Source organism: Triturus cristatus, chromosome 1_2, assembly GCF_964204655.1.
Source record: "Triturus cristatus chromosome 1_2, aTriCri1.1, whole genome shotgun sequence".
Lineage (NCBI taxonomy): Eukaryota > Metazoa > Chordata > Amphibia > Caudata > Salamandridae > Triturus > Triturus cristatus.
Genome location: NC_140580.1, coordinates 202,402,468 through 202,429,947, shown reverse-complemented (window position 1 = coordinate 202,429,947; position 27,480 = coordinate 202,402,468). Strand labels below are relative to the sequence as shown.

Genomic DNA, 27,480 nt, shown 5'->3' with positions numbered 1-27,480 from the left:
CACCGGCACCTCATTGTCAACACCATACTTAGAGCAGTCTACCACATGGTGGTGCTGCTCATCTAATTTAGAGATGAGCAGAACAACTGTTGTTTAGGAATACAATATACATTAACATTGTTAATCCCTGCCTCCCCAGCCATTCCTTTAGCTATGGGAACCCTGGAATAAAGTGAACCGTCACATTTACATGCAAGAGAGATGGTTAGTAGTTGTTTTGGCAGCAATGACAAGGCCGATGGGTGTTGCAAGCTGCAGTGGCCTCCTGGTCAGAGCCCTGGCACTTAATATTTTACAAATTAAGCACTGCCTGGACCATTATCCCAAAACCACTATTCATTGGCTTAATAGTGATGTTTTTGTTCTCGTTAAGCTAAAAAGAGTCTGCCTCTCTACAAACTTATATTGTATGTGTGTGTTTCCTCAAGGGAGATGAGATACTTCATGGCTAGACTTACAAAAGGGAGTACTGATGTATGTTACAGGACTTACCTGGTAATACATAAATGTTGCATACAAATCAGGGATAACTGTATACTAAAAATGAGAGGCACTAGTGCATATATATGTTGGCTCAGAGCCTAGAAAACGAATATTCTGACTGGTGATGTTAACTGAAAGAGTGCAAGATTGTCATAATATTTTAGTAGCTTCACTGACAAAAATAACTGATAGTGATGGAGCAATGGAGAAGATTCTTCCATGTTGCTGTCTGCAGAGTGATTAGTACTTCAAGACCATCCGGCCTTACATGGAACAATCCTGCAAGGACGCAACATTGCTTTCTTTTCAAACATATCTCTGGCAGGTACATCATTTGGTCGTTAAAGTGCAAATCTGAGTGGGTGCACACCCTCTTCCTCCCTCTCTATAGAGGCTTATTGGAGTACGTGGTATAAAAAGAGGTAGGAAATTGGTAAGGGCAGGCACAAAGATTCATTGCTTGAGAGCAATGCAGGAGTGCCATTATCCGCCCGCTGGCCCCACAGCTTTCTGAAGTATGCAGGGTTGGTTACATGGTTTGACATAGAAAAGATTGGAAGATTACTTACTCTTCAGCCAATACAATTACCATGAGACTGATGACATATATCAATAAGCAACAGGTAGGGATAAGACTCATTTATGGCAGTTATTAGGGATGCGTGATGTAAAATGCTTTTGGTTTTTCTAATATGTCGTTTATTTTGTATAATAACTGTTGAGATTACCATAATAATTTCCATAATTCTGATACATAATATTTATGTGCAGAGTGTGTAAAACAAATAGCCTCTTTTTATAAAATTCTAAAAACTTTGTTTGTCTACTGCTTTTATTGACCAAGGTGGGAGGTTCATGCATGAGCAAATAATCCCCTGAAGCTAAGAGTTTTTCTGGCAGAGCTGTCTGCCTCATAACGCTACGAGGAGACTGTGACAAGCTACACCTCCACGTTCTAAGAAGATCAAGCTGGGAGTGCCCTCACCCCAAACTGAAGTTTACAACACAACCTCATAGGTTAAATTGGAAGGATTATAAGTAGAGGGGAGTCTCAGGCTAATACCTGGGGCCATTGAGCCCTTGATTTACCATCCTGTTAAATACACTGATTTTTGTTTTATTTATTGAAATATTGTGCTTTCAGGTTAGTCTTTCATTCTTTGTTATACATTGTCTTAAGTAATTAGGTGTCTCGTGCTTATATGTATATTTTTTTAAAAAGAAATCTATAGTGATGCTCTGTTTTTCACATTTATACTGATGCTTTGTGAGTACAGGAATTATTAATTTTCAGTCTTTCTATGATTGTTTTTGAATATGTTTCTGATGATCTTATTCCGGAACTTGGCTCCTTATCAATAGTCGTTGCAAATAGTTGTTTTTCTTTTGTTTTAATTGTGTGCTATTTTCCAACACTAATATTCTGTGCGTTTATTTGTTTATTAGATTCTTGAAAACAAAAAGACTCCTTATTTTGGCGGAGAGTTTGTGTCCATGATGGATTACATGATGTGGCCCTGGTTTGAGCAAATAGAGTTCTTTGGTGGCCAAGGGTAAGATTACTTTAATTAATGATTCTAAAACCCATAGGTTTTACAAGAGTCACATACAATTGCTGACAGAGAGCTTCATATTTAAAAGCTCTGCAACCATCTGGAACACTTGCACCTTTAGGATATGGGACTTCCTGTTTGATAATTTGCACTCCCACTGGTTTTTGAACAGGACTTCACTTGTGATGCAACAGATCGACTAATCAGTCACATCACAAAATGTACATTTGCACTAAGTTGCAAAGCCTCCTGCCTGATGAATACTAAGGAGGCAGTGTTCATTTTGCGGCCCCCACGTGAAAGCCTGGGAACACAGAGATGGAGACATGAAAGAGACAGCAAAACTCGATCATTGTGCTTGTGTTCCTTTCAAGTAAGCATTTTAAAGCAGCCCTGTCCCTTAGAAGTACATGGCTACTTTCAAAAGAAATGTTCACTTCGAAGGAATGCAAATTGGGGAAATAGGCAATATTCTCTGCTTCCCCAGGGTTGCTTGCCATAATTTCCAAAGGTGAAGCTGTCCCAAGGGTATAACTTTTCCTTAGCAAATAATTTACAACCTCAAAGTTGTTCTCAAACTATTCATACATTGCATTACAACTCACAAACAGGAGGGAACGCCCCTCTAACACCCCTGCTCTTCACAATGTGCGATGTCCATAAAAGTTACTTCTTGAATCGAAAATATTTTTCGACTCCTTAAATAACTTTTGTAGAGTGCAATATACACGTCTGCAGTCACAAAGCTTGTGATCTTGTGAATCTTCCTTTCTGAGTGAAAAAATGCTTTTGTACATCACACCCTTATCCAGGCTGCCCTTCTTGAAAGCGAATTTCTGCCAGGGTTGGAATCGTAAAAGTCAGATATATGTCTGTTTCCTGTCTGTATTGTAACACACCAGCTCTAGGTGTGGTTTCTCAAAAATGTTTAAATCACAGCCACAAGAGCCTTAGACACCTTAAAGGTTGTGTGGCTGCACTGAACTGGAAGGGATCCGCCGTTTCATGTTGGGTAGGAGCTAAGCATCTTTATCAGAAGCAGGGGAATAAGAAACCTAGGGCCCGATTCACAGAATTAACTTAAGACAAAATCCTAAACTTACTACTTTTGGTATTCACAGAATGCACTTACTACTTTTGGTATTCACAGAATGCACTTACTACTTTTGGTATTCACAGAATGGATTTACGACTACTAACTTTACGTCCGCACTCGGGCCGGAAATTCCGGCCCGGAGGCGGAGCTTCTGGCCCGGAGGCGGGGCTTCCAGGCCGGAGGTGGGGCTTCCGGCCCAGAGGTGGGGATTCCGGCCAGTGGCGGAGATTTAGCCATGGCCAAAATCTCCACCTCTGGGCCGGAAGCTCCGCCTCCGGCCCGGAAGCCCCGCCTCCGGCCCAGAATTTCCGGCCCGAGTGCGGACGTAAAGTTAGTAGTCGTAAATCCATTCTGTGAATACCAAAAGTAGTAAGTGCATTCTGTGAATACCAAAAGCAGTAAGTGCATTCTGTGAATACCAAAATGGTAGTAAGTTTAGGATTTTGTCTTAAGTTAGTTCTGTGAATTAGGCCCCTAGAGTTCTGTGACCCTTTTGGTAGATGCAGACATGATGAATATGTACTGTGATGAGATGAGCACAGTAAGTGTAATCAGAAAAATGGGGCTCATGACACAGTAAGCAGTAATTCTCATTAAATTTAGGTCCAGGCGAAATTTAAATTACTAATACAAAGAAATCCTAGGGTCTAAGCATGTACCAATAGTCCTAACAAGGGATCTGCCCTCGGATGATTTCACATACTCGTATGCTTGTTTACATATATTCTTTATATAAGGAGTATTGTTTGATTTATGTAAACTATTGGTACATGCTAAGACCCTAGGATTTCTTTGTATTTATTAGTATCTTTCCGGGGAAATAATCCTTAGTGGTCTTTAAACTTCTTTCCCTTGGACCCTCCACCTTGAACTGTATTGTTTTTGAGGAAATTTAAATTACACCCGCATAATTTGTGTTACTTCGGGAATTACATTTTATGCTTGTTATGTGAAATTGATGAAATTATGCCACATAATGTAAATATGCTATCGTTTGGGGCAAAAGTATACAGGGGAAGGCAAAAAACCATAACATGAGCAGCTGTTCTTCACTGAAGTTGTGTTTTTCATTCTATTTTGTAGCATGAAATGCATCCTTGTGTCAAAATTGACGCTCAAACACTTTTTACGCTAAAATATAATGCTTAATCACGGAACTATATATATTCTAATTTTGCATAAGTTTACATAATTTTCCCATAATGTTTGCCCAATAATGTGAACGCATCGGACACCCCTAAACAGCAAAAGCATGTTTGTAACCACTTTTCACCTGTACACTTTCTGCCCCTTTTACACTGTTTTCTTTTTACATACAGTGGTCTGAAGAATGCCCCAAAGATCAATTCCTGGATCGAACTGATGAAGCAAGATCCAGCTGTGGAGGCGACCTCCTTAGATGCAGAAACCTCGAAAGGTTTCTTTGCACTACTTGCTTCTGATGAGACTCCTGATGTGTTTGACTATGGTCTTTAGAGAGAACACTGCTATGATTAAGCCTCTTACATTTATCCATGTTCTTCCATTGGATGTTGCATATTTTCACTTTAATCCTGATGGTGCTAGGTTGAAGGTCACCCTTCCATCTAACAGTTGGTGATGGTGCTCAGCAGATATTGTGTGTTAGAACCAAAAAATCCTGAAACACCCTGTTTATGTATGATCCTGTAAACTGAATGGATATTGCTCCACTATTCCTTTTCATAATCAAGTACTGTCATCTCATAATCATCACAACACATATGGTTAATACATCTCATTTCATTTTGACAAGTGAAATAAAGTCATGTTTACAATAGACGGTGAAAAATTTAATGTTTTTGAAACACTTGAAATGTTTAATGCCTGACAACAGAGGAATGCACAATATTAACCTGCGATACAACATGCATACAATTTATATTAATCTGATTACAGATCTTGCAAAATGTATCTGTTCATTCTAAGTTTTCTCTGTATTTATTTATAATGAAGGAAGTTGATGTGGCCAGCAAAAGTGACATAATTATAGTTCCTTGGTAGGGGATTATCCAAAGCAAACATTCACAGATTGCTTGTTGATTCAATGGATGAATGAATTAAATTACTTTTATTTGATTTAGTTCAAATCATAAAAGAGCAGCACAACCGCTAATGCACAAAAAATTCAAGAGAAAATATACCAATTTGTTGGTTGTTTTAACTCTTGTTATAATAAACCAAGTTAAAACAATATACAATTGATTCCAACGGTCTTGTTGGTAGCCAGCCATGCTATAAAAGACATACTTCTTGTGTGATTATGCTTCGGCTATGCATGGCCAGGCTAGGTACATGATCTTTCAAAATGGCCCTAGGGCAATTAGCAAATATGGTTAACAGTATTTGTTTCGTTAAAAAATATATGGTTCTAAAAGACTGGGTCTTTGTGACTATATTTCCTTTATGAAGCATTTTAAGTTCAATTTAGTGTTCTAGGATAAGGTGCTGATACCACTGATGATTTCCTGTTATTTCTCCGTAGTGAAGTGCATCGTAACAAATGGACTGTGGAATGTTTAATTGCGCTTTATCGCCTTGCGTGCCCGACCAGTTCAAGTTGTTTGTTGCTCTTTTCTAGTTCATTTGCCGCTAAGCTCAGAAACTTTATTGCCTTACATGCCAGTTGTACTGTCGAGCCTCCTAAGCATTTTATTACAGCGGATCTGCAAGTCCTTATTTGTTCTCTTTTCAGTGTTGGCCCTCGGAGTACTTTCCGTATAGATAATAGTGCCGGACAAATGCATAGTAGATTGAGCAATGATTCTTCTCCTTGTCCACAAAGGCGCCAATCCATTGAGGACCAGGCCTGTTTCCATATTGGGATAAAGTCTTTTGATGAATAAACTCCCAATCTCAATAAAATCAGTTTTTCGCTTTCTGCGATTTGCAAAATGTTCTGATAGGTATGGTTGAGGATTTAGCGATTTATATGTTGGCAACACCATCCATGCATTGGTTTTTGAGGTCAAAGAGGCTTTGTCTTTTTCCTGAGATTGTTGCTTAATGGTTTTATTGACTGTTTGATTAAACTCCGGATAGGACGATATTGTGTGCCAAGCTTCCTCTAGTTCTAAAGCTGCAATAGATTGCTTCAAGAATGTGTAAACTGAGTTGCTCAGTCTGGCTTGCCTTTCAACCTCCAGCCAGCAGTAGTGTGCCAGAGAGTCTTCATCCGCTGCCCTCATTCTCCAATAGTATTTAGCAAGAGGATCTTGTCTTGTCGGGATCTGTTTTTTTTAGCCGAATTCCAATCTAATCAGGGCTTGTGGAATGTGGCTCGGAATCGCAAATAGATTTTAAAAAGGATAATTTTCATCGGTATTTAAGATTGTTGAGTCCTTTTTGTTTAAGAGTTCCAATCCATACATGATTGATGGCAAGAGTTTCGCTGCCATGACCTTTAATAAATGAGTTGTCGAACAGTCACTGAATTTTTTTGCATCATTTTAAATGCAAATAGTTGCTGTTTTGCTTTGACTTTCCGCAGTTCTAAATATTGCTTATAGTTAAGATGTTGATCTAGTATTACAAGTAAATATTTATATGTTCCTACCTGGTCCAGGCGGTTACTGTTGATCGTCCAGATACATGTTGGTTGTTTTTTTTTATGTGGACTAGAGAAACACATCACCATAGATTTTTTGAAGTTTATAACTAGTTGAGCTGAGACGGTGTATTCCGCTGGTTGATTTATCAATCGCTGCAGGCCTCGAGGCATTTGGGAAAGCAATACAATGTCGTCGGCATATTGCAGATTTGGTATTCGAACATTTCCCAATTTTGGAGGGTCCCCTAATGTTAGACGGTTATTATCGAAGTCAGCTGTATAGACGTTGAATAAACAGGGGGTCAGAACACACCCCTGTTTTAAGCCATTGGTGGTAATAATTTTGTGTGCATCACACACAATAAAAAATTATCAGCATATCCACATGTTTTACCCCACTAAGCATTTATCAAGACAATCAGAAGTCACCTTAAACCAAGTAGAAAATGTAAAAGGCATTGTACTACTTCCTACACCTTCTAGGAGGCTGGGGCTTGAGCTGGAATTGATTACTCAAATCCAGAGGGCAAAATCACATACGACTAAAAGCTGAATACAAATATTAGAAAACTGAGTGCATTTGAAAAGATCAACACATGCTCTAATAAAGCATAGATGTCAGTAGAATGCTATGACTTCTTTGCCACAACTTCATACTGGTTAGTGTTGTTCTCCCCCTCCCCGGTCCAGGTTACCAACAGAAATAAACCAGTTCTACCTTTGCTAAGAGTGCAGCATTAACCAAAATATATTTCATCATCAAATACAATTAGATCTTCATTGCATATTCATATCATAAATCAGACAGTTATAATTGATAATATATTTATAATATTAATATTACACCCCCTTGAAAGATAATTTACCTATTCTCGAGTAGGTCCTCCCATCCATCCTTGTTGTCTCGAGACTGCCACCGTGCCCTATATACCGTCTGTCTCATTAATTCCCTGCTCCTTCCCCACGCGGAACCACCTTCTCAGTGGCGCCCAAATTTCCATCCCTTCTTTTCCATGCTCTGTGCCCTCTCCGTGCATATATTGCTGTTTCCAGCCGATATACCGCCAAGAATCTGCCCATCCACTGTTGACTAGTTGGTTGGACTGAATCCAGCCAGTGGGTGGCTAAGCAGAGTCTAAATACCGTCATAGCGATGTATAAGAATACCTGTGCCTGTCCCGGTATTGCAGTATCGCCCACACCTAGCATAATCAGCTGCAGTAATATATCTATTTGATGCCCCAATTGCAATTTCAGAATAGCGCAGACATCTCTTTTAAAAGTATCAAGGCTGGGGCAAGATGCGAACATATGCACACTATCAGCTACTTGGCAGCCACAACGAGGGCAAAATGACTCAGCCGATCTTCCCCACTTAACAATCTTAGCCGGATCCGTAAGTTGGCCGCTATGAATGATGTCTGGGCTAAGTGTAGCGAATCTTCGGCTGCTCTAAATCCCATCTGTAGGAGTTTATGCAAGCGATAATAATGCTTGATTAAATCATCCGGCATTGTCTCATTTAACATTTTGTATATCATACCAAGCGACGTTGCCCCTTTCAGTAGCACCTCCACCAGTATCACCCTGGCGAAGCCTCAGCGACCCCCAGCCTTTTTCGCCAAGAAATCTCTTATCTGAAGATTTTTGAAAAATTGCCTGTTCTCCACCCCATACCTATCCTTGATCAGATCGAACGGTACTATCCCCGCCTCGTCCATAACATCACCAATCATCCTCACTCCTTTTCCATACCAGCATTTCATATGTTTGCCATTAAAATTACCAGGGAGTGACTCATTATTGTGCATGGGTGTATAGGCATTCAGATGGCCCAGGCCAAGTTTTTTCCAAACCGCAGTCCAAACCTAAATTGCACAAATCAAAGTCTTAAACGTAACCCTTTTGTAATAGTTGAATTTGGTGTGGCGCAGGAGACACCCGCTAGCTTCATTTCCTAGTATCAGCTCATATATTGAGGCGGGGGCCGCCCCTTCTGTACTTGCCGTTTCCCCCTTGAGTAATGCGGCCATTCACTGTAGTATTGAAGCTCAGTGATATAGCTCTAAATTAGGGACAGCCCACCCAACTCTATCCCTTGGGCGAGTTAAACATGCCAACGCTCTCAGATGGAGACAGTTAGCCCAGAGTAATCTAGAAACCAGCTGGTTTAAGGTCTTAAACCAACAACTGTCTATGATCAATGGAATAGCCCTAAAGAACATACAACATTTTGGGCAAAAATAACATTTTAATGATATTGCTTCTCCCAACCAAGGTAAGTTTCAGGTTGTCCAACCGGGCAAAATCCGTTTTTAATTTTGGGAGTAGCTGGCCCATATTTGTTTCGACAATTTTTGTCATGTCTGCCATAATTTCCCCCCCAAGATACATCGCTTTCTGGACTACCCGCGGATCATTCAGCTGTACCCCATTACTGATCACAATTTGGGTTTTATTTTGATTAAGCCGGTAGCCAGAGATCTGCCCAAAAACATCTGCTTCCTTTTCAATTTCTACTAGCTCGCCCTCAGGGTTAGGAGTGACAATCGCTAGATCGTCAGCATAAGCCAAAATCTTTGTATCCCCCTGTTAATGTGTATTGCTGAGATGTTATTCCCTTCCATCTTTCTGATTAGCGGGTCAATGTATAAAGCAAAGAGTAGGGTGGAGCAGGGACAGCCCTGGCGAGTCCCCCTGGTGATCAAAACTGGGTCAGACATCTCCTCCATTATCACTACTCTGGCCACGGGGTTGCTGTACATCATTGCGTTGGCATTGGTAAAGCCCTTTCCTAGACCTCTGCTCTATAAAGTTGCCCATAGAAAAGGCCAGAGCCCCAATTGAAAGCTTTCTCTTCATCCAGCAAAATTAGCACCATAGGGTCTCTGGCAATCCCTGCAGCATCAAAGAGTCCAATAGCCCGTTGAATATGATCGATGGTGCTGCGACCCGGGACAAACCCATGTTGAACTGGGGAAACTAATTTCTTTATTACACCCCGCAAGTCGCTTGGCTAGAATTTTAACTTACACCTTTACATTGCTATTTATTAGCGTGATTGGGCAATAGGACCCCAGCTCCTTGACCGGCTTACCCTTTTTGGGAAATATGACAATATTAGCCGATCTCCATGAGTCCGGTGCCCCCTTACCCGCTTGAGCCTCTAAAATAACCTCCTTCCTCAATTCTTGTAGGCAGGGAACAAACTTCTTATAAAATTCCCAAGGAATGGAGTCTGTTCCTACTGCCTTCCCTATCGGGAGTGACTGGATCGCACCCCTTACTTCTTCCTCCGTGATAGGGCCCTTTCTTCCAACGATAAACTCTCTTCTGGTAATCCTGCCAGATAATCCTCTATTTCTTTACCCCCGAGGTTGGTTTTTTCGGTATATAGCTGCTGTTAAAATCATTGGAATGCAGCCGTATATCCGTAGGTTCAGAAACGGAGCCAATCAGGGGATCCTCAATTTCCACAATTCCCCATTACCCGCTGTCTTGTGCGCAGGGCGAGAAGATGTCCAACTCTCTTGTTACATTCGTATATTTTAGTATGCCAGGCCAAATATATTTCCCTGCTGCTTTTTTCGACGAGATATCAAATATTGTCGACTTTATTAAAGCCACTCTTGTTTGTGCCTGATCAATGTCTCCCCTATTTGTGATACCCCCAGCAGCTGTGTTTCTGCTTCTAGTAACTTCCTAAACAATTCCTGCAGATGCTGTTTTCCTTCCTCTGGGATGCCCAACCATATCTTGATGTTTTCCCCCTCACTCCTGCTTTTAGGGCATCCCAAACCACATCCAACCTCGTGCTTCTCCTATTCCCCGCTAAAAACCTAGGGATCTAGTTTCTCATATGTTCGATATATTCTTCATTGTAGAGGAGTGTTCTATCAAAGGTCCAGCGTGATATCGGGGGCTTTGGTGTTTGTTTTGAAATTACTAAAACCAGCGGGTTGTGGTCAAACATGATACGATGGAATAAACTGGTTAGTGTTGGGTGTATGATAAATATGTAATTTATAAAATTATTTGACTTTTAACCCCTTCGGTGCTCATGACGGAATGGTTCCGTCATGACCCACGGTTGAGCTGTGCTCATGACGGAACCATTCCGTCATGACCACGCCCGCGCAAGATTCCGTCAGCACAGCGGCGGAATCTGCGCAGCATCGAAGGGGTTAAGTAATCTGTGTTGGGGCTATCATTTCGACAATGTAAACAGGCAGCAAAGCACTTATTCTAATGGGTAAAATACATAGACATATGAGGTATCCAGTTAGACTTATTTTCACTGACAGCTCTAATGGTCATCCTACTTTCATAAAACTGCATAGTTGCAGCAAAATGATTTCACCCAGAGATCAAACTTCCTGTTGCCATAAGCCTCCGGAGGTACCAGTAACGAAGATTTCCTAAACTGCTCCGAGAAAAATCAAGACTTTATGAAAGACAGGATGAGATGCACAAATGGTTCTTATAACTTGGACAAGTCATCTTCAAATTGATACTGAGATGTAAAACGAGAAATGACAAATTCCATGTAGTTCAATATTGAATGTGAGAATTCAGCAACATGTTAACAATGAACTTTGGTGAACTTCAACAGTCAGGCAGAAAACCTATGCATAATCAACAACTAGCAATCAGTAGGTTGTAGAAGCAGCAATAACTAATGGGAAAAGTGAAGATAATATTGATTCCTCAACAGGCGGAAGAGCTAGCATATCATTCAGCAAGAGGAAAGCATATTCATTGAGAATAAAGGTTTTGAAGCAATCAGCCATTTCCAAAATGTTTGTCTACCCACAGCCTGCAACTGAGGCGCTGGGAGCTATTTTGCCTTTCATACCCCATTCGGGGACATACAGCGTACGGGTGCTACTGGGCACCAACTATGGTAGTTGAGGTTGTTTGCCACTGGTGTCCTACTGTGGCTGTGCAAACTGGGCCAAGTGTACTCTGTCTTCACTTGACCCTCAGGTAGCTAAGGCGAGCAGTCAACTCACTAGGGGCCATATGTAGGTAGCATCACATTTACCGACTCATAAATACCGAATTTTACCGATTCGGTATTTATGAATCGGTAAATGCGATGTAGGTAATAATTCGGTAAAATTTACCGATTCGGAAAAAATCGGTAATTTAGAATCGGTATTTACCGATTTGGTAATGAGGCATACCTTCCCATTTATTGAATCAATGGGAAGGTATGCCTCATTACCGAATCGGTAAATACCGATTCGGTAATGGGGGGAGCAAATACAAGGGTGGCAGGGTGTCACATTGACACCCTGTTGCACCCCTGAATCTTGCATGTGTGCACATATGCCGCACATACATGCCCTAAGGGCATGTATGTCTGCCACATGGCACTTGTACATCTGCTTGATATCACGATTTGCAATGTATTCGGTATTTTCCACCAACCTATATTTGGTGGTAAATACCGAATTCTTATTCCTAAACATCACTCCTTAGAGTGCTCCCTACATATGGATTCAGGATTCAGTATTTAACGAATCGGTATTTCTACCGATTCGGTAAATACCGAATCCTGACATATGCCTCCTACATCTCAAATAGCTAAATACCGGTCGGTAACGGGATATTTACCGAATTTCGGCCGTTACCGACCGGTATTTAGCTACCTACATGAGGCCCTAGATCTTGAATCCCCATCATGCACTGCAGACTGTTTGCCTTAAAAAAGGCTGTTAATAGGGCGGGCAGTCTGATGTCCTTATTCTAACAGGCCAATACTACTGTACACCAATCTCTAAGAGTGATTATAGGTGACCTTGATCAGTGAATGCTCTCTGCACCATCAGTATTGAAATTATGAGTTGATGAGGATAACAGACATACTGGATGACGCCATGAGGTTTCTGAATTTAAAGTAAAAGGAACAGCTCTATGGGAGCTTTCATGACAATGGAACCCCAGTGGATCTGATTGTGTGCAACAAACTAAAAATCATTCCTGACAAACATAATTTTAAGCAACTATGCTTATAACTTCAGCCACTTATTTTACAATAATAATTAACAACAAAGAGTGATACCTTCTGAGGTAGTAGAAAATGAAATATGTTTGAAAGACATTATCCGAATATTAATAGGTACGAAAAAACTTGAATGGATGAATCAAGAAATTTTGGAATTTATTGAAGATACCACTTATCACAGAATAAACTTATTGAAGAAAGTTATACCAACTTTGTCACAGAAATATTTCCATATATACGTTGGATGAATACTATGATCGATCATATAAATCACCACAGTGATATCATACAAAAATATAGACTGTACATTGAGCATTTAGTAATGGAACAGCAAAGAGGAACACCAACCATATACCCCAAAGAATATCCAAGACAGCAAACAAATCCCGTTCGGGAATCAGACGAAGGGGCCGGGAAAATTCTCATAACAAATTTTGCCTAATTTCTCCAGACCCCAAGAGGCTGGTTAGTACTACACAGCTTCTTAAAACTACTCTTACATGTCTCGACTCTCAGAGGTGTAGATAAGGATTAATCTGTTGGTGTTATGTTGGTTTAGGTCATTAGTCACAGTTTAACATATTAAGGACATACACTAAAACTGCATGTCCAGTCAGAACTACGCTTGAATAGGTATTTTCAAGAATTATCGTCAGAGCAGTATTATTGAGGAATAATGCAACTGAAACAACAGAGGTGCCTAGTATCATGTGGTATGTGACTCCAAACAATTTACAATACCAACTACTTCCAATGCATTTTATTGTAGAATATGGTTGTATGGCCAATGTCAGTCTCTGGGTTGGGACTGGGAGAATTCCATCTACTGCTCAACACTGCATTAACATATAAGAGTGGAAACAGTGCATTGACTTTTTGGCAGTCTGGAACATAGGCTGGCTTAGTTTCTCAGAAAGCCCAGAGGTTGTAGAACATCAAACCACACACTTCCAATGGTTTTCCACAAGAATATTGAGAAAAACTATTTTGGGGCCAAGATATTGTGGCCAAAATGTTAACAAGATAAGTATATATAGGTAATTATAGCTCACCTACATGTGCTTCACCTATACGTACCCTGATGATACAATTATTTACTGGCTTTCCCAGCAAAAGCTTACACCGGTACTTGAGTGCATTGTTTCCTTTGGGTTTAGGTTTGCAAGGGATTGTAGGTCAGAAAATTGAGGAAAAAATATTGTGGGACTAAAATATCAATGTCTATATATAGGTCACAAAACATCATTAACGTAGGTGCATATAGGGTATATATAGTTTCACTATTCTGAACTCCGCATCTACGTATCCTCAATGAACACGCACACACACACACGCACACACACACATACACACACATATTACTTCCAGAGGAAAGACAGACTCACAGGCTTATCAGGCCGATAAGGTTATTGAGTAACCGACTCCACCAAATAACGGTCTTGATCATGATAAGGCAGTGCAACAAATATACATGTATGTACATTTAAAATACATAGAAGAAGGACCAATGTACAATGAAATCAAAAGAGAGAGTGTAATAGTCATGTTGCCAACTTGAAATAGGTGTCAGTCTTACAGAAATAGTTTTAGCAACTCAATGAACATCAGATTGCTACATTTACATTAACATATAACCTTCAAAGAACGAAAGATTGCTTCATTTTTCCCTACATATTTATTTTCTAGAATTTCCACATCAGTCCATTGTTGTCCGGCCATTATATGTGAATTGTGCATATCCATGAGACTGTATGAAGGTCTACCACTGAAGTAAAGAGACAATGCCGCCAACTTGGATCGGTTTGGAATCATGTCATTTCGTACACATTTCTTTTGCTACAGCAATGTCCTTCATATAATGAGTATAAGTTATTAAAATTGACAATACATGCAGTGTTTGACAAGTCATCTCGTTTTGACAGGTTCCCAGTTTAAATATAGTCAATGAGGCAACATCCGACGTAATCTGCAAAGGTAAGTAGCATAGCATGTATCATAATCATGAGTCCACAAAAAGGACTGAGTTGCATTGTATTCCTGTAGATATCATGCACAATAGTGTTCTCAAACGGGTTAAAGCCCCAGTGTGCATAAACTCTGCATTATCCAATACAAAATGTACAAAGAAAATTATACAAAGTAAATTATAAGCATGCATCAGCTGCTCATCAATTTCCTCAATCCCTCACAGTTTAACGCAAATAAGCAACTAGAGCACGTATAACAATCTGCAGAAATGATCACAACTTCGTATTAATTTCCCATTTCATAAATCAATAACATCATCAGCATGACCTCCCATACTCAATGTTTTGCATTCCAGTTTTGTGGGGAAAACGTAAAGCCTTAGTGGGCAAACTATCCACAAAATTAACAGAAATAATATATATTTTGAGACATACATTGGCATGTTGGATGTTTTATATGAAGTGATGATGAGGCTTGGCAACACTTTTTTTGATGAATTATGTCTTTTAATTAGGTATTACTTTGCTTGTTCAGCATATTTCTATTCAAATTTGTGTGCAAGGCATTTAATGTATTACGGTGGAAGTAACGGCTGAACAGCACTGAGGATGTTTTCACTTTCTATGCCATTTGGATAGTATTTAGGTTTGTGAGGTGATGGGGCGCCCTGTGGTCATTCTAGTTCATGTCAGATGGCTATCACGCTACCGACATTCTTTGCTCCACCTCACCCATCTAAAGAGGAAAAGAAACGCAATTGTTTGGACACTAAGAGGGCAGTAAGCTTTTATATCGATTGCAGAATTGACAATAAAGTGGACGATGAACTTTTTGCAGGGTACTCCGGAGCAATGAAGGGCAAGGTAGTGCAAAAAAGCCTATCACTTGATGGATTGGCCTTTGTATCAAGATCTGCTACGAACTGGAAAAGAAGCAGCCTCTGGAAGGCTTGGGGGCTCACTCCACCAGGGCCAAAGCTGCTACCACCGCTAGACATATCCGCAGAGTTCCGCGAGTGGGCGGAGAGCGGCACTCGTTGATTTTTATTGCCAGGAGCTTGTTCCACGTTGCAAAATCAACGTGAACAGCACTACACAGCACACCAGAGGGTGCTGCTTCTTTGCTGCTGCGCAAGTAGATTTTCTATTTGAGCTTCTGCTTTATCACCGTAAACAGTCGCAACCGTCTGCGTTTAGAAATCTGTCTGGGTGCTTTCCTTGCACCAGAAAATGGCAACAATTCTCACTTGCGAACTTAGCGTAGGTAAGAATAAACTGGTTGGCGGAATTTGGCCTCAATGCTGCATTACAAGCATAACACGGAATGGCCAAAACTCCACTGGCAGAGTGGAATTTAACACCCACTCCTAATCGAGAGTAGCATTTTGCACACTCACTCCTACAAGGCTTTTTGGTATGAGCCAGTTCACAGGGTCTACATCTTGGAAGATACTGCTATTGTATCTATTCATAAGGTGAGGAATCTGCAGTTAAACATAGCCATCAGAAGTTACTTACATCCTGTAATTATCTTTCTGGTAGATACTCTATATAACTACAGACTTCTCACCAACTCTCCCACCTCCCAGTTCTGTGAACAGGACCCTTTTCAATTTAAAAAGTTACCAATTTTAGAGATCTGCACACTGGTCGTACTAATCTGCGATGAGGCTCCATGTCTGAGGGCTTGGAGTGCCTAGAAAGCAACTAATGTCAGCCATGGGTGGTGCTTAAAAGCAGCTCCGCTTGTCGCTTGTAATGATGTTGGTGCAGAGTCACACCACGTCATCAACAGACATGCAGGAAATGGCTTTAAACTTTTGCTGTTCTGACCTGATCGCTGGTGAATATTCACAGGGTGACGAAATTGTGATTAGATGGAGTATCCATTGTTACCGAAGGTAAGTAACTTATTTATTTGGCCCACTACAGGAAAACCTATTACACAAACCCACAATGTGTCCTGGTGATTCTGACAAGTGCTTACATTTAATGAGCTCAGAAGCTGAGCAGCTTACATAACAGCATTAACTGTAGAGAGGCGCTGTTAGATCGGTCATTATTAGGATGGTCATCCCCAAATGTTTTGCCGTTTGTTTATATTAGGACTCTGAGCACTTTACCACTGTTGACCAGTACTAAAGTGCATGTGCTTCAACCCTAATCATGGTAACATTGGTGTATACACAATTGGCATATATTTAGTTTACTAATAAGTCCCTTGTAAAGTGGTGGTAAAAGACATATGCAGGGCCTGTAATCTAAATGCTACTAGCGGGCCTGTAGCACTTATTTTGCCACCCATACAAGTAACCTTTCAAACCTGTCTCAGGTGTGCCCTGCAAGGCCTGTACGTGCCGATTACTGCCACTTCGACTTGGCATTTAAAACCCTTTGCCAAGCTTTAAACTCCCCTTTTATTACACATAAGTTACCCCTAAGGCAGGCCCTTGGAAGCCCATATGGCAGTGTGCTGTGTAAGTAAAAGGTAGGACATATACATTTAGGTTTTGCATGCCCTGGTATTGACAAGCAACTAAATTCGTTTTTCACTACTGTGAGGCCTACTTCTCTCATAGGTTAACATTTGGAATTTCTTAATACACTTTTAATCTATGAATCCTTATCAGAAAGGAGTAGTTGCTTCAGGTTTTATATTTTTGGAATGGTTAATATAAATCCTCTTTACTGGTGAAGTTGGACTTAACATTAGTGTTTTAGAAATGCTACTTTTAGGAAGAAGACATTTCTCTGCACTTATTGTTCAGTGTGATTTGCAGGGTGTCTCCAATACATGTCTGCGGAAGGTGACAGCTACACTTTGTGCATTCCCTCTAGACTGCCATAAATACAAGAAGGGTTGGTGTGACAGAGAACTCGGCCTCAGTCTGACAGCTCTTCCTGGGCCTGAAGAGAGGGAGGAGCTGACACACCTGAATAGGCAGTGTTCTGTTCCCCACACAAAGAGCTGAATACCCCCTACTGAAAGTCTGGAGCCATGGCTGGGAAATAAGGACCAATGTGCACTTCAAAGACCCTTCTTTGCGGTCACCCCCACTTCAAAGGCACAACTGGGTATAAGTACTGGGTCTCTGACCCACTACCAAGACAGTAAACTTCTGGACCTGTGAAGAACTCTGCTAAGAAGAAGGACTTCCATTCTGTAGGACTGCTATTCTGGAAGAACTGCTTTTATGCTTTGATGTGCTACCTGTTGCCTGCTTCTTGCTACCCTGTGTCCCGCTGAGGAAAAGGACTGAACCCATCTCACTACAACCCAGAGTGACTCCAAGGGCTTGCCCACTGTTCTGAAGTCTCAGGTATATCAAAGTCTTCCTACAACCCTGCAACTGCCCTATCAAGTCGTGCCAATCCAGTCCTGGGCCTTTTGAAAGTGTGCTTTTGCTGTGCTGATCCAACAAAACTGATGCATCAACGGCTTTGCGCCGATCGGAACTGATGCATTTTCTTTGATGCTGACACAGTTGCTGCTCGAGGACATTGCTTCGACGGACTGCACGGCTCAATGACAACTGACTGTGTGGCTCTGCGATGATACATTGCCTGCATTGTAAAGGGTTTCGCAGAAGAATCCTTCATCGACTGTGCAGATGAGAACCAATGAATTGCCTTCAGCCCGGGATCAATGACTATGCATCGCCTACTCTGTTCCTCACATCGATGCCTCGATGTTAACTCTCCCTACATCCAAGGTACTTTTTCAATGAGACCTGCATGACTCCTATAGCTGGCCTGCTCTACAATCGTGTCTGCCTCAACTTTGGATTTACCCCAGTCTATTGCGACCAGATATTCCAGGTTGACGCTTTAAGACTCCAAGCACTACAGTTTGATTTATTCTTTAAAAAGTCATAAATTCGGTTCTACTCATTGGAGTTTTGTCATTTTGGGCTTGTTTTACTCATTAAAAAAAATAATAACCCTATGTGGAGTATTTTTGTGGTGTTTTCAGTGTGTTACACTGTGTGTGTGTGCGTGTGTGTGTGTGTGCGTGTGTGTGCTTGTGTGTGTTTTATGGAAATACTTTGCACATTGCCTCTTTCTATAAGCCTGACCGCTCTGTGCCAAGCTTCCAGATGTTGAGCACAGGTTACCTGATAGTGTGTATCTAGCCGCATACCATGACTAGAGTAGTGGCTCCTGCTTGGACAGGGTGCATATCTCTACCAACCACAAACCCCATTTCTGACAGGTGCTGATGAGAATGTGCCATTATTGAATTCCTGCAGGGAAATTCATCTTGATTGTAGGTAGCTAGTCACCACTTACTTTAGGTATGTCATCAATTGTTTGAGTCCTTCCCTATGCGTAGTTGTTGGTAACTTGAGATCACAGCATGAATGCTACCATTGAAAAATATCTTTGCGGTTAACTGGATATTTGTTGAAAAATAATAGTGGCAGTATGGCTGCCATGCATTAACAATAATAAAAATGATTTAATAAAGCATGTCTAGGAGGTATTGTTAGGAACCATGTCAGTGGCTCTCATTTTTTCAATCATGCAAGATCTAAGATAGTCCGTCTTTTTAGGAGGCATGTACTCTTGTGTTTTGTATAGAATTTGTTGAATTGGGTTAAATGTGTAACATGGAAGAATTTCCATGAATATTCTCTCATGTTACCAGGGACGGCTGGTGTATAGGGGCGAGATGGGCGTTGCCCAGCCACCTTGCGGGGGTAAAAGAAAATGCGAGGTGGAACACCGAGCAACTAGCAATATATTGTGCTGGCTGCTCGGTGAACAACCATGTGTAAATCTGGGGTTTTCCTTGAGGGGGATGGGGAGAATTTATATTAGCTCTGCGTATGCCTCCTGGCCGGGCGAAGATTTCCTCGACCTAGTGCAAGAAAGCAGGGCAGTGACGACAAACTGATGGGCGCGGTCTGTGTATCACTGCAGGAATCGTGTTTGAGTTTGGGCATTAATCGCATGGCCCAGGGAGGAGTCGGAAGCCCTCCATTAATTTCAATGGCTGGGGGCAGGGCAGCCGGCTGAGACCTAGGGAGCAACAGTTTATTTGTAAAATGATTGGTGGGCTGGGGTTTGGGGGAGGAGTCGAAATCCAGCAGTTTCCAGTCCCAGTCTTAGGCACGTTCCACGTGTCACTGTCTGCAGTCCAAATCATAAGGAGCCCGGCGCGAGCCGAGAACGTTCCGTTGGTGAGTTAAAACTACGTTATTAAAAATCATTTGCGTTTCTGTGTTGCTTCCCTAGCCGAACCCACTGTTTCGGTTCTGCCCGCACGTGCCTTGTTGATGCTTTGGGAATAATAATCTAGACTCTAGAGACATCAACACGCCAGAATCAAAAGGGCCCCAAAGTAACCAGTGAGGATTCTTCCACAGAGTGGGGCTAGCAGGGTGTGTGAGGTGGAGAGCTGAGCACGGGAGGCAAGGAGGGCGGTGTGTCAGACCAGATTTACAACACTCCTCTCTCCCCGCTGGAAACAACCGCCTGCACGCACAAGACTGCAGTGTGCTGAGCATGAGCACGAGAGCTCTGGGTGTGCACGCCATGGTGACAGGGGTGACGGGCACTTCAGCGGTGAGGGATAGAAACAGAGCTCTGGGCAGTCATCTGAATAGTGAAGGAGGACAGGGCCGTCCTGGGTAAAAGCAAAGCTCTCCCAGATTAGGTTCAAAGCTCCCTGGGGAAAAGGCAGCACCCATGGAAGTAGGACAAAACTGGCCGGAGGTAGGGGGCAGGGAGAGCTCTCTGGGGATTAGCGTAGAGCACAAAGGTGACACAGGGCTTGGTGACCTCATGGGTAGGAGCAGAGCAAAACTCCTCTGGGGCCGAGACAGAGCCCGTAGAGTCAGCGCAGAACTCTCTGGGGGGCAGTGCACGTCTCATGGGGCACAGTATTATTCTATAGGGGCAGGTACGCATCTCAGGAAGCAGAGCAGTACTCTCGGGTGGTAGGCGCATGTCTCTTTAGGGTTCCGGCAAGCTGCCGTGGATTCATGACTGGCGTCTAAAGAGCATGGCCGCTCTAGGGCGGACAGATGCTGAAGTGTGAGAGGATTCGAAAGGGCCTCAGATTTGATTTCCGGGAGCGAGAAGCAATGCCTGAGAATGGAAATGGGGCGCCATACTAGTTTAAGTGAGGAGAGGCCCGAGGGATCAAGGGGCGAGAGAAAGGGCAGAAAGAAAGGAATTTGAACAGGGGAAAGAATTCTCCACATTTCCCAGCCAGTGCACTGTGAATTAGGCACTTGTTGCTGAGTCCGTGTGGAACTTCAAGGTAACTGGCTCTCCCCCGCCCCCCACCCCCTTAAGCCAGCTCCTAAAGCAGGCTGGCACAGCCTTTCATCCTTCCTAAAATAAAATGAGTATTCCGAGTTTACTAATTTTAATGCATTTTATTGATAGCAATATGTAAGTGCAATGGCTAACCCTATAAAAGAGCTTTGTTATTAGGACAACGTTTCCCACGCCCAAACTTTCTAAGAGGCCCACTTCTCTAACACTCTGAACCTCTACACTTTCCACATTAACATGGTCCACATCTCAACTGCCACCAGACACTCCCTGGCTCCTCCATTCACAACTTTCTCTCAGGCAGATAACCGGCACAACACTGGCAGAAGGATCACACCAAATAGGCAGCTACAGGCACTGAACAGAAAGGCGGTCCGCTGAGCAGGCAGGTAACAGGCACTGAGCAACCCTGCATCTGGCAGATACAACAAGCACATCGTAGCATATCACTGGCACGACCACAAGCAGCTACAGAGCAGGCAGTTAACAGACACACTGCAGAGAGATGGAAGGTACCTCAAGCCGGTCAATTAAGGAACAGCACAAAAATGTCACAGGTAGAGGTAGACATGCACGCAACCTACTGCGACCAGTGCCAGGGCACCGGGTGCTGATTTCGAGGGGCACCGTATTATAGGTATACAAACACCTGCTGCTTTCATGTGGCTTCTGCCTGTCTGCCTTCCTCCGCCCAGGATCTGGCTTTATGGTCAGAGCTGCTGTCAAGGGAACTAGGTTTGGGTCTCGGGGTCAGCTCAAAATCTTGTGATTCTGGGCAAATCACTTAATCACCCCATACCTACAAACAATCTATGTGAGTGTGATCTTATGTGATGTAAACGGTGCTCATGTAAAGTACTCTGCCTTCAGGTCAGCTTCATGCTATGTATAAAAACTGCAGAAACATGCACTTAAAGATAAGAACAAAGCCTCAACATTAGGAAAGACAAAGAGATGCCCACTTACTGGCTGACTTATGCAAAGTGAAACAAGAAACTTGGAAAAATCACTGCTTCCCAGTGTAATCTTATGTTATCTCATGCAAATATTTTATGTCACTAAAACTCTGTTTCCTCACACTTGCGCTTTAAAATGGTATATTTGGATCCCTTTTTTTCAAAAACATGTGGCGTAAAAGCCACCATTTCATTCTATTATGTTTCAAAATTTATTTGCGGGGGGCTTGCTCGCTCTTTCTACTCGTGTACAAAACTTTTCACCCTACCACTTTGAAAATCCCCAGCCGCCACTGCATGTTACATCACTAATAAAGGGGACAGATTTTCTCAATGGATATGCCTAGACTCTTCCTCAGGAGTGATGCAAAGCTCAGTGTTGGCTCACCACCAGCTCCGACAGCATTACACAACAGGGTTCAAGTGCGACCTGGTGAGGGGAAAGGGTGTGGGAAGGGGCAGCTAGGAAGGAAACCTGAAATGTTTGCTTGCTTCTAACTGTAGTCCCTATCTGAGTTTCTTCAAAAGGGTTAATATCTTAATTATCCTGAATCTCCCATAACCTGCCCAGATTGGGATGAATGTGAAAGATAATGTTTTCTTCTGGTGCTGTCAAACATAAAATGTTAGCTATGTTAACCTCAAGTGACACTCAGCAGCATACACATAGACCAGGACAATCATTCCCTGTACTCTTTTTATATAACATACTGTGACAAAACCTTTACAATTCACTTTCGTTTATAAACTTAAATGTCCATCTCCCAGAAGAATCCAATGAATTCTTAAATCCGAAAGTCTTTGCTTTTTCTGAAGTCTAGAAAAAGGTGTTTTTGTCTTTAAGAGAATATAATGTGTCTTGCGCTTTTCCCTGTAAAACCATAATCAAACTCTCTGTAGACGTTTTAAGAAATGGACGGCTGATATTCCAGGAAAACAAAGTGTAATATTACACTAAACCACATTTCCTCTGTGTGCAGAATAAATAAATAGACAGCCTGTTGTTGTCAGAATAGACTCTGCCATTCACGAGAAGGGTACTGGCAGCCGTTTCTGATCATTAGGTGTCATCCCTGTTCTGGATAGTCATTGTTTCTTTCAAGCAGTCTAGTTTGAAGCTGTGTTGACAGTCATGTAGAAATTAGTTGAATGGCAATTCACCAAAATTCCTGGGGTAGAGGAAGTGACATCACACGCCATTTGACCTCTACCCACACTCACGCACATGCTTCAACATACACACTCATTCGCACAAACGTACACTCTCGCTCACATAAACACACTCTCACCGACAAGCACATATACAACATACATTTAAAATATTGTTTTACTTACCTCACCTGCAAAGGAGGGTCATATTCCAGCTAATTGTGCTCCATTCTGTATTACACTAATAGTGAATAATATAACATTATTCACTATTATTGTAATAAAAAAAAATACAGAAAACAAATTGCAGCCCCGGCTGAGATCCATAAGGACGAGCTGCCCCTCTGTTCCTGGCACTGATTTTGCCACCTCTGAATGCCAGGGTTGCAAAGGCAGTGTCAGGTGCCACAAGGGGCAAGCCAGGAGTCGCAACTGCTATCCTTGGTGACCCCTAAATGTTGTCCATGGTGCCATTCCATTGTGAGATTTCTAAATAGCCACATACATTGTTCTCTCCCTTTCTTTCAGGATAAAAGATTTTGCAAAGTCTCTCCCAGGAGTTACTTATTAAACATTCAACTGCAATGTGATCTCAGTAATCTCGTGCACTTCTTTGTTGCTGCAGCACCGCAATTCTGAAGAGATTACATGTGCAGAGCTGGAGAGAGCAGGTGGTGTACAGACCCGCCTACAAACGAACACACACACAGAAGGGCCAGAAGAGCTGTGTATTTGGCACAACTGGAGCCCAGAGCAGCCGAAGAGCACTTGCAGAAAATGTTATGTCTGCCCAGCATTGGATGAAATGAGCACAGAGAATGTAGGACGTTTGCTCTCTATATAGTTTACTAAAACATAGTACACTGTGCAGAGAGTCCAGTGGCTCCTCAATTGGTTTACAGAGGGTAGAGTAGAACATACTAATGCTCTCTTTTGTGGTTGTGTAGAGGAGCAGTTAGGCTTATCAGAGGGTAATGCTAAACATTTGTTGTACGCACAGAGGCAATATACACTCAAAGAATAACCCTGAGACCTGAGAAACATAACACTTCTTTATATATATATTTTAAACTCAAGAACTTTATTTTAATTTAAGTAAATTTTTTGATATATATATATATATATATACATACATACACACACACACACACATCTATATATGTATTTATTGATAATGTTGTATATTTATATATTTAATATTTATATACCAATCTTATTAACAGTTCAACCTACCCAAACAATAAATCTATATTCAGATATTTTCCAATAGTCTTGCTGACAATATACATGATAATATTGTTTTGACTTGTCTATGGAGACCAATCTATACAACCAATGGTTATTATAATTAGGTCCGAGGCAAGAGAATTCGTTTTTTTTTAAAAACAGTTTAAAAAATATTTTTAATATAAAAAATATTTTTATATAAAAATCTTATCGCACACGCACTTTACACTTTAACACCTGTTCTCTAATTCATTATTGTTCTTTGGTATATTTATTGAGATTTCTTTTTTATATATAGTGTCAAAATCCAAATAATAGACATTGGTCCAATGTATGATCCTTTGGCATTAATGCTGTTATTTTGATAGGATCGAGCCTGATGAAATCATATGTAAAAGGGTATATTGGTGTCTTATAGGACTACAAACAACTGGATTGTAATGTGCATTTAAGCAATTGATACACAGTTGGCAGATAAGAGGTTTATGCTTATGTGATTAATATGCAATTAGGCAATTGATTTTTAGCTATAACCTTTTCTTTTGAAAAGCAAATATTTATTTGTCTTTTTTATATATATACCCATTTAATATGTATTTATATATTAAACGTACAGGCTTCTTGCACGATGTATATATACATATATTTTTTCTATGTCTATTTTAACATGTGATCTGGCACTAGCACTTTAAAAATGGTGAGCCACTGGGTTAACGCTGTCCTGTGATCAAAGCAGAGGAGCTGCCAAAACGTGTCATGGCGGAGTGTTTTCACTTGCAATAAAACAAGATTAGCACTCATTCGGGTCCACTCTTGTTTTGTTTTCCGTAAAAAGAAATACAGAAGAGCGAGGATTCTTCATATATATATATATATATATATATATATATATATATATATATATATATATATATATATATATATATATATATATATATATATATATATATATATATATATATATATACACACACAGGTAAGTGAAGCATTTAAACCTGTGCTCTTTTATGCATAATGCAATCCTATGGGAGGAAAAGTCAAGGATGCCTAAAGGTAGGTACAGTCAGTTTCAGGGTTTTACCTCCTGGGATCCAAATAGTAGTGGGCCAAGTTTCAAAGTACTACCAGCAGTTCTTCAGGAACTGTCCAGGTTCTATCAGGAGCAGGGTGGAGGTGAGGTTGGTAGCTGGTGCTACGGAGAAGGGGCCACCTGGAAAGAGGCTGCACATGGGAACTTACAGGCAAGATGAGGGCTCCCAAATAGGTGTTCAGGTTGCATGGGATCTTGGAGCATGGATGTACAGCCGGTTCATCTGGACCTGGGCTGGGGGGTTCAGGAGCAGCGGGGTTTGGTCAGCTGGACTGGGTGCGCATAGACGCACCACACGGTCTGGGAGAAACAGCTGGAAGAGGAGAAATAAAGGCAGCTAAGCTTCTCTCAAAGTGGGTCTCAGTGATGCTGATGTCCCTCGATGGCTGTTTAGTCCTAGTGCAGTGAGACTCTGGACTGGACACTCACGGTCGGAGTTTGGTGCAGGGCATCCAGTACCCTGGGGGTTGGTGCTGCATGGCTCCGGTTGGTCCAGGAGTCATCACACTCGGTGGGGAGACAGATCTCATCATGCAGACCAAAAATACCTTCTCCTGGTCGTCTGCAGTGTCGGTCAGGCTTGGAAGCTGCAAGGTGGTAGAATGAACTCTGCTTCTCGGTGCCTGCAGTCTGCAGGGGAGTAGCTGCTATACTGGAGTTTGTTGAAGTGCTGGGAGACTACCCAAGGCCTTGGTAGTTCTCCAGCTCGCAGGACGAGTCACTCTGTTGCGATTGTCGAGAGAGGGCTGAGGACAGCCGGGCTTCGCACCTAACTCCAAAGTTCTGTTTCAGTTCTCGCTAGGCTGTGACTCCTCTTCTGTTGATCCATTAAATCTGAGTTTTGGGTTCAGGGGTGCTACCTAAATTTACAATTTAGGGGAGTGATAGGCAGAAGCCTATGGGCTACCTACCTTATGGTGTCTATACCTTCTATATAACTGCTTCCTGTGGGAATTTGGCATAACCCTGACCCTAGAAGGCTAATTCCTTCCAAAACAAGATGGAGGAATTTAAAAAGTGGGGTCCACATCAGCTTGCCCACCTTAGGGGTGTTGCTAGCTGAATGCTGGCACACCTCCTAATCTTACGAATTTTCCTTCCTGTCTTGCCTCCAAAATGTGGGATCAGGACAGGAGGGTGGGCATCTCCACTATCTGGAGAGGCCAGGGGTTGCGTTTGAAATGCGGCAGGACCTTTGAATGCTCATTCTGCTTGGAGAAGGTTTGGCACCTCCACCCAGGGCAGGCGTTGTTCCTGTCCTCCAAGAGCAAATGCTGTCACTTCAGGAGATCAGAAACCTGTTTATGGTGGCCGGCTGGTCGAGACCAGTCAGTCAACACCCTAGTAGTCGGTAGGTTTTCTCTGCATGAATTCATGAATAAATTTAGCACTGGCATCCGTGTGGGTGTATTAAAATTAGGTGTTTGGTATCAAACTCCTTCGGGTACTGTGAAAGCCATCATATAGTTGGTGAACTTGTAATCATGAGTGTCCAGTCTATGCACTTTTTCATGGCTTCCGTTCGCACTCATAATATCTAAGGTGAACTTAGATATCACTGGGACACATCCGTTCAGTTAGATATGCCCACACATGGGTATAGTGCACCCTTTGGGCTGTCAGAACTGCGTATGGGTGACTTATCTATACACATGCAGTGCTTGGCTGTCATGGCACTCAGGGATATGTGCCTTGTCGACTCTTCGGTTTTCTCTGCACCAAGACATGCAGGCTGCAGTGGCAGATTTTGTGAGCTTGGTGAGGGATCCGTGCCTATTGTGGAACAATCGCACAGTTTAGGGGGGGACCTGGTTAGCAGGAACCTAGCACGCTTTCAGTCAAAGTTGCACCAGATACCAGGCTAAACATGGTGGGGGGGTACTGCAACAAAATCCCATTTTCCTACAGCGAATCAACTTGAGTCTTCCTTAAATGGGTAGTCGTTAGGGGAGGGTTACCCAATTTTAGTGTTTTTAAAAAAATGACATAAAATGATGTTTTTTGCAGGCCATTTTTAATTTGATATACTGTTAGCTTTACAGACAATTGTGTAATGGAACTAATGAAATATGACAATACTTTGGAGTCTGTCAATA

The 27,480-nt window shown here is 41.9% G+C and overlaps 1 protein-coding gene across 1 annotated transcript in view; it reads left to right on the top strand.

Annotated features, from left to right (window-relative positions):
- Positions 1–5,337, top strand: part of LOC146867046 (glutathione S-transferase omega-1-like) — a 155,163-nt gene extending 149,826 nt beyond the window's left edge. The window contains exons 5-6 of the mRNA XM_085614789.1: positions 1,930–2,036; positions 4,452–5,337. Coding sequence (XP_085470915.1) covers positions 1,930–2,036; positions 4,452–4,608 — 264 coding nt within the window. The 3' untranslated portion in view covers positions 4,609–5,337. The remainder of the gene's footprint in view (positions 1–1,929; positions 2,037–4,451) is intronic.
- Positions 5,338–27,480: the final 22,143 nt, after the last annotated feature.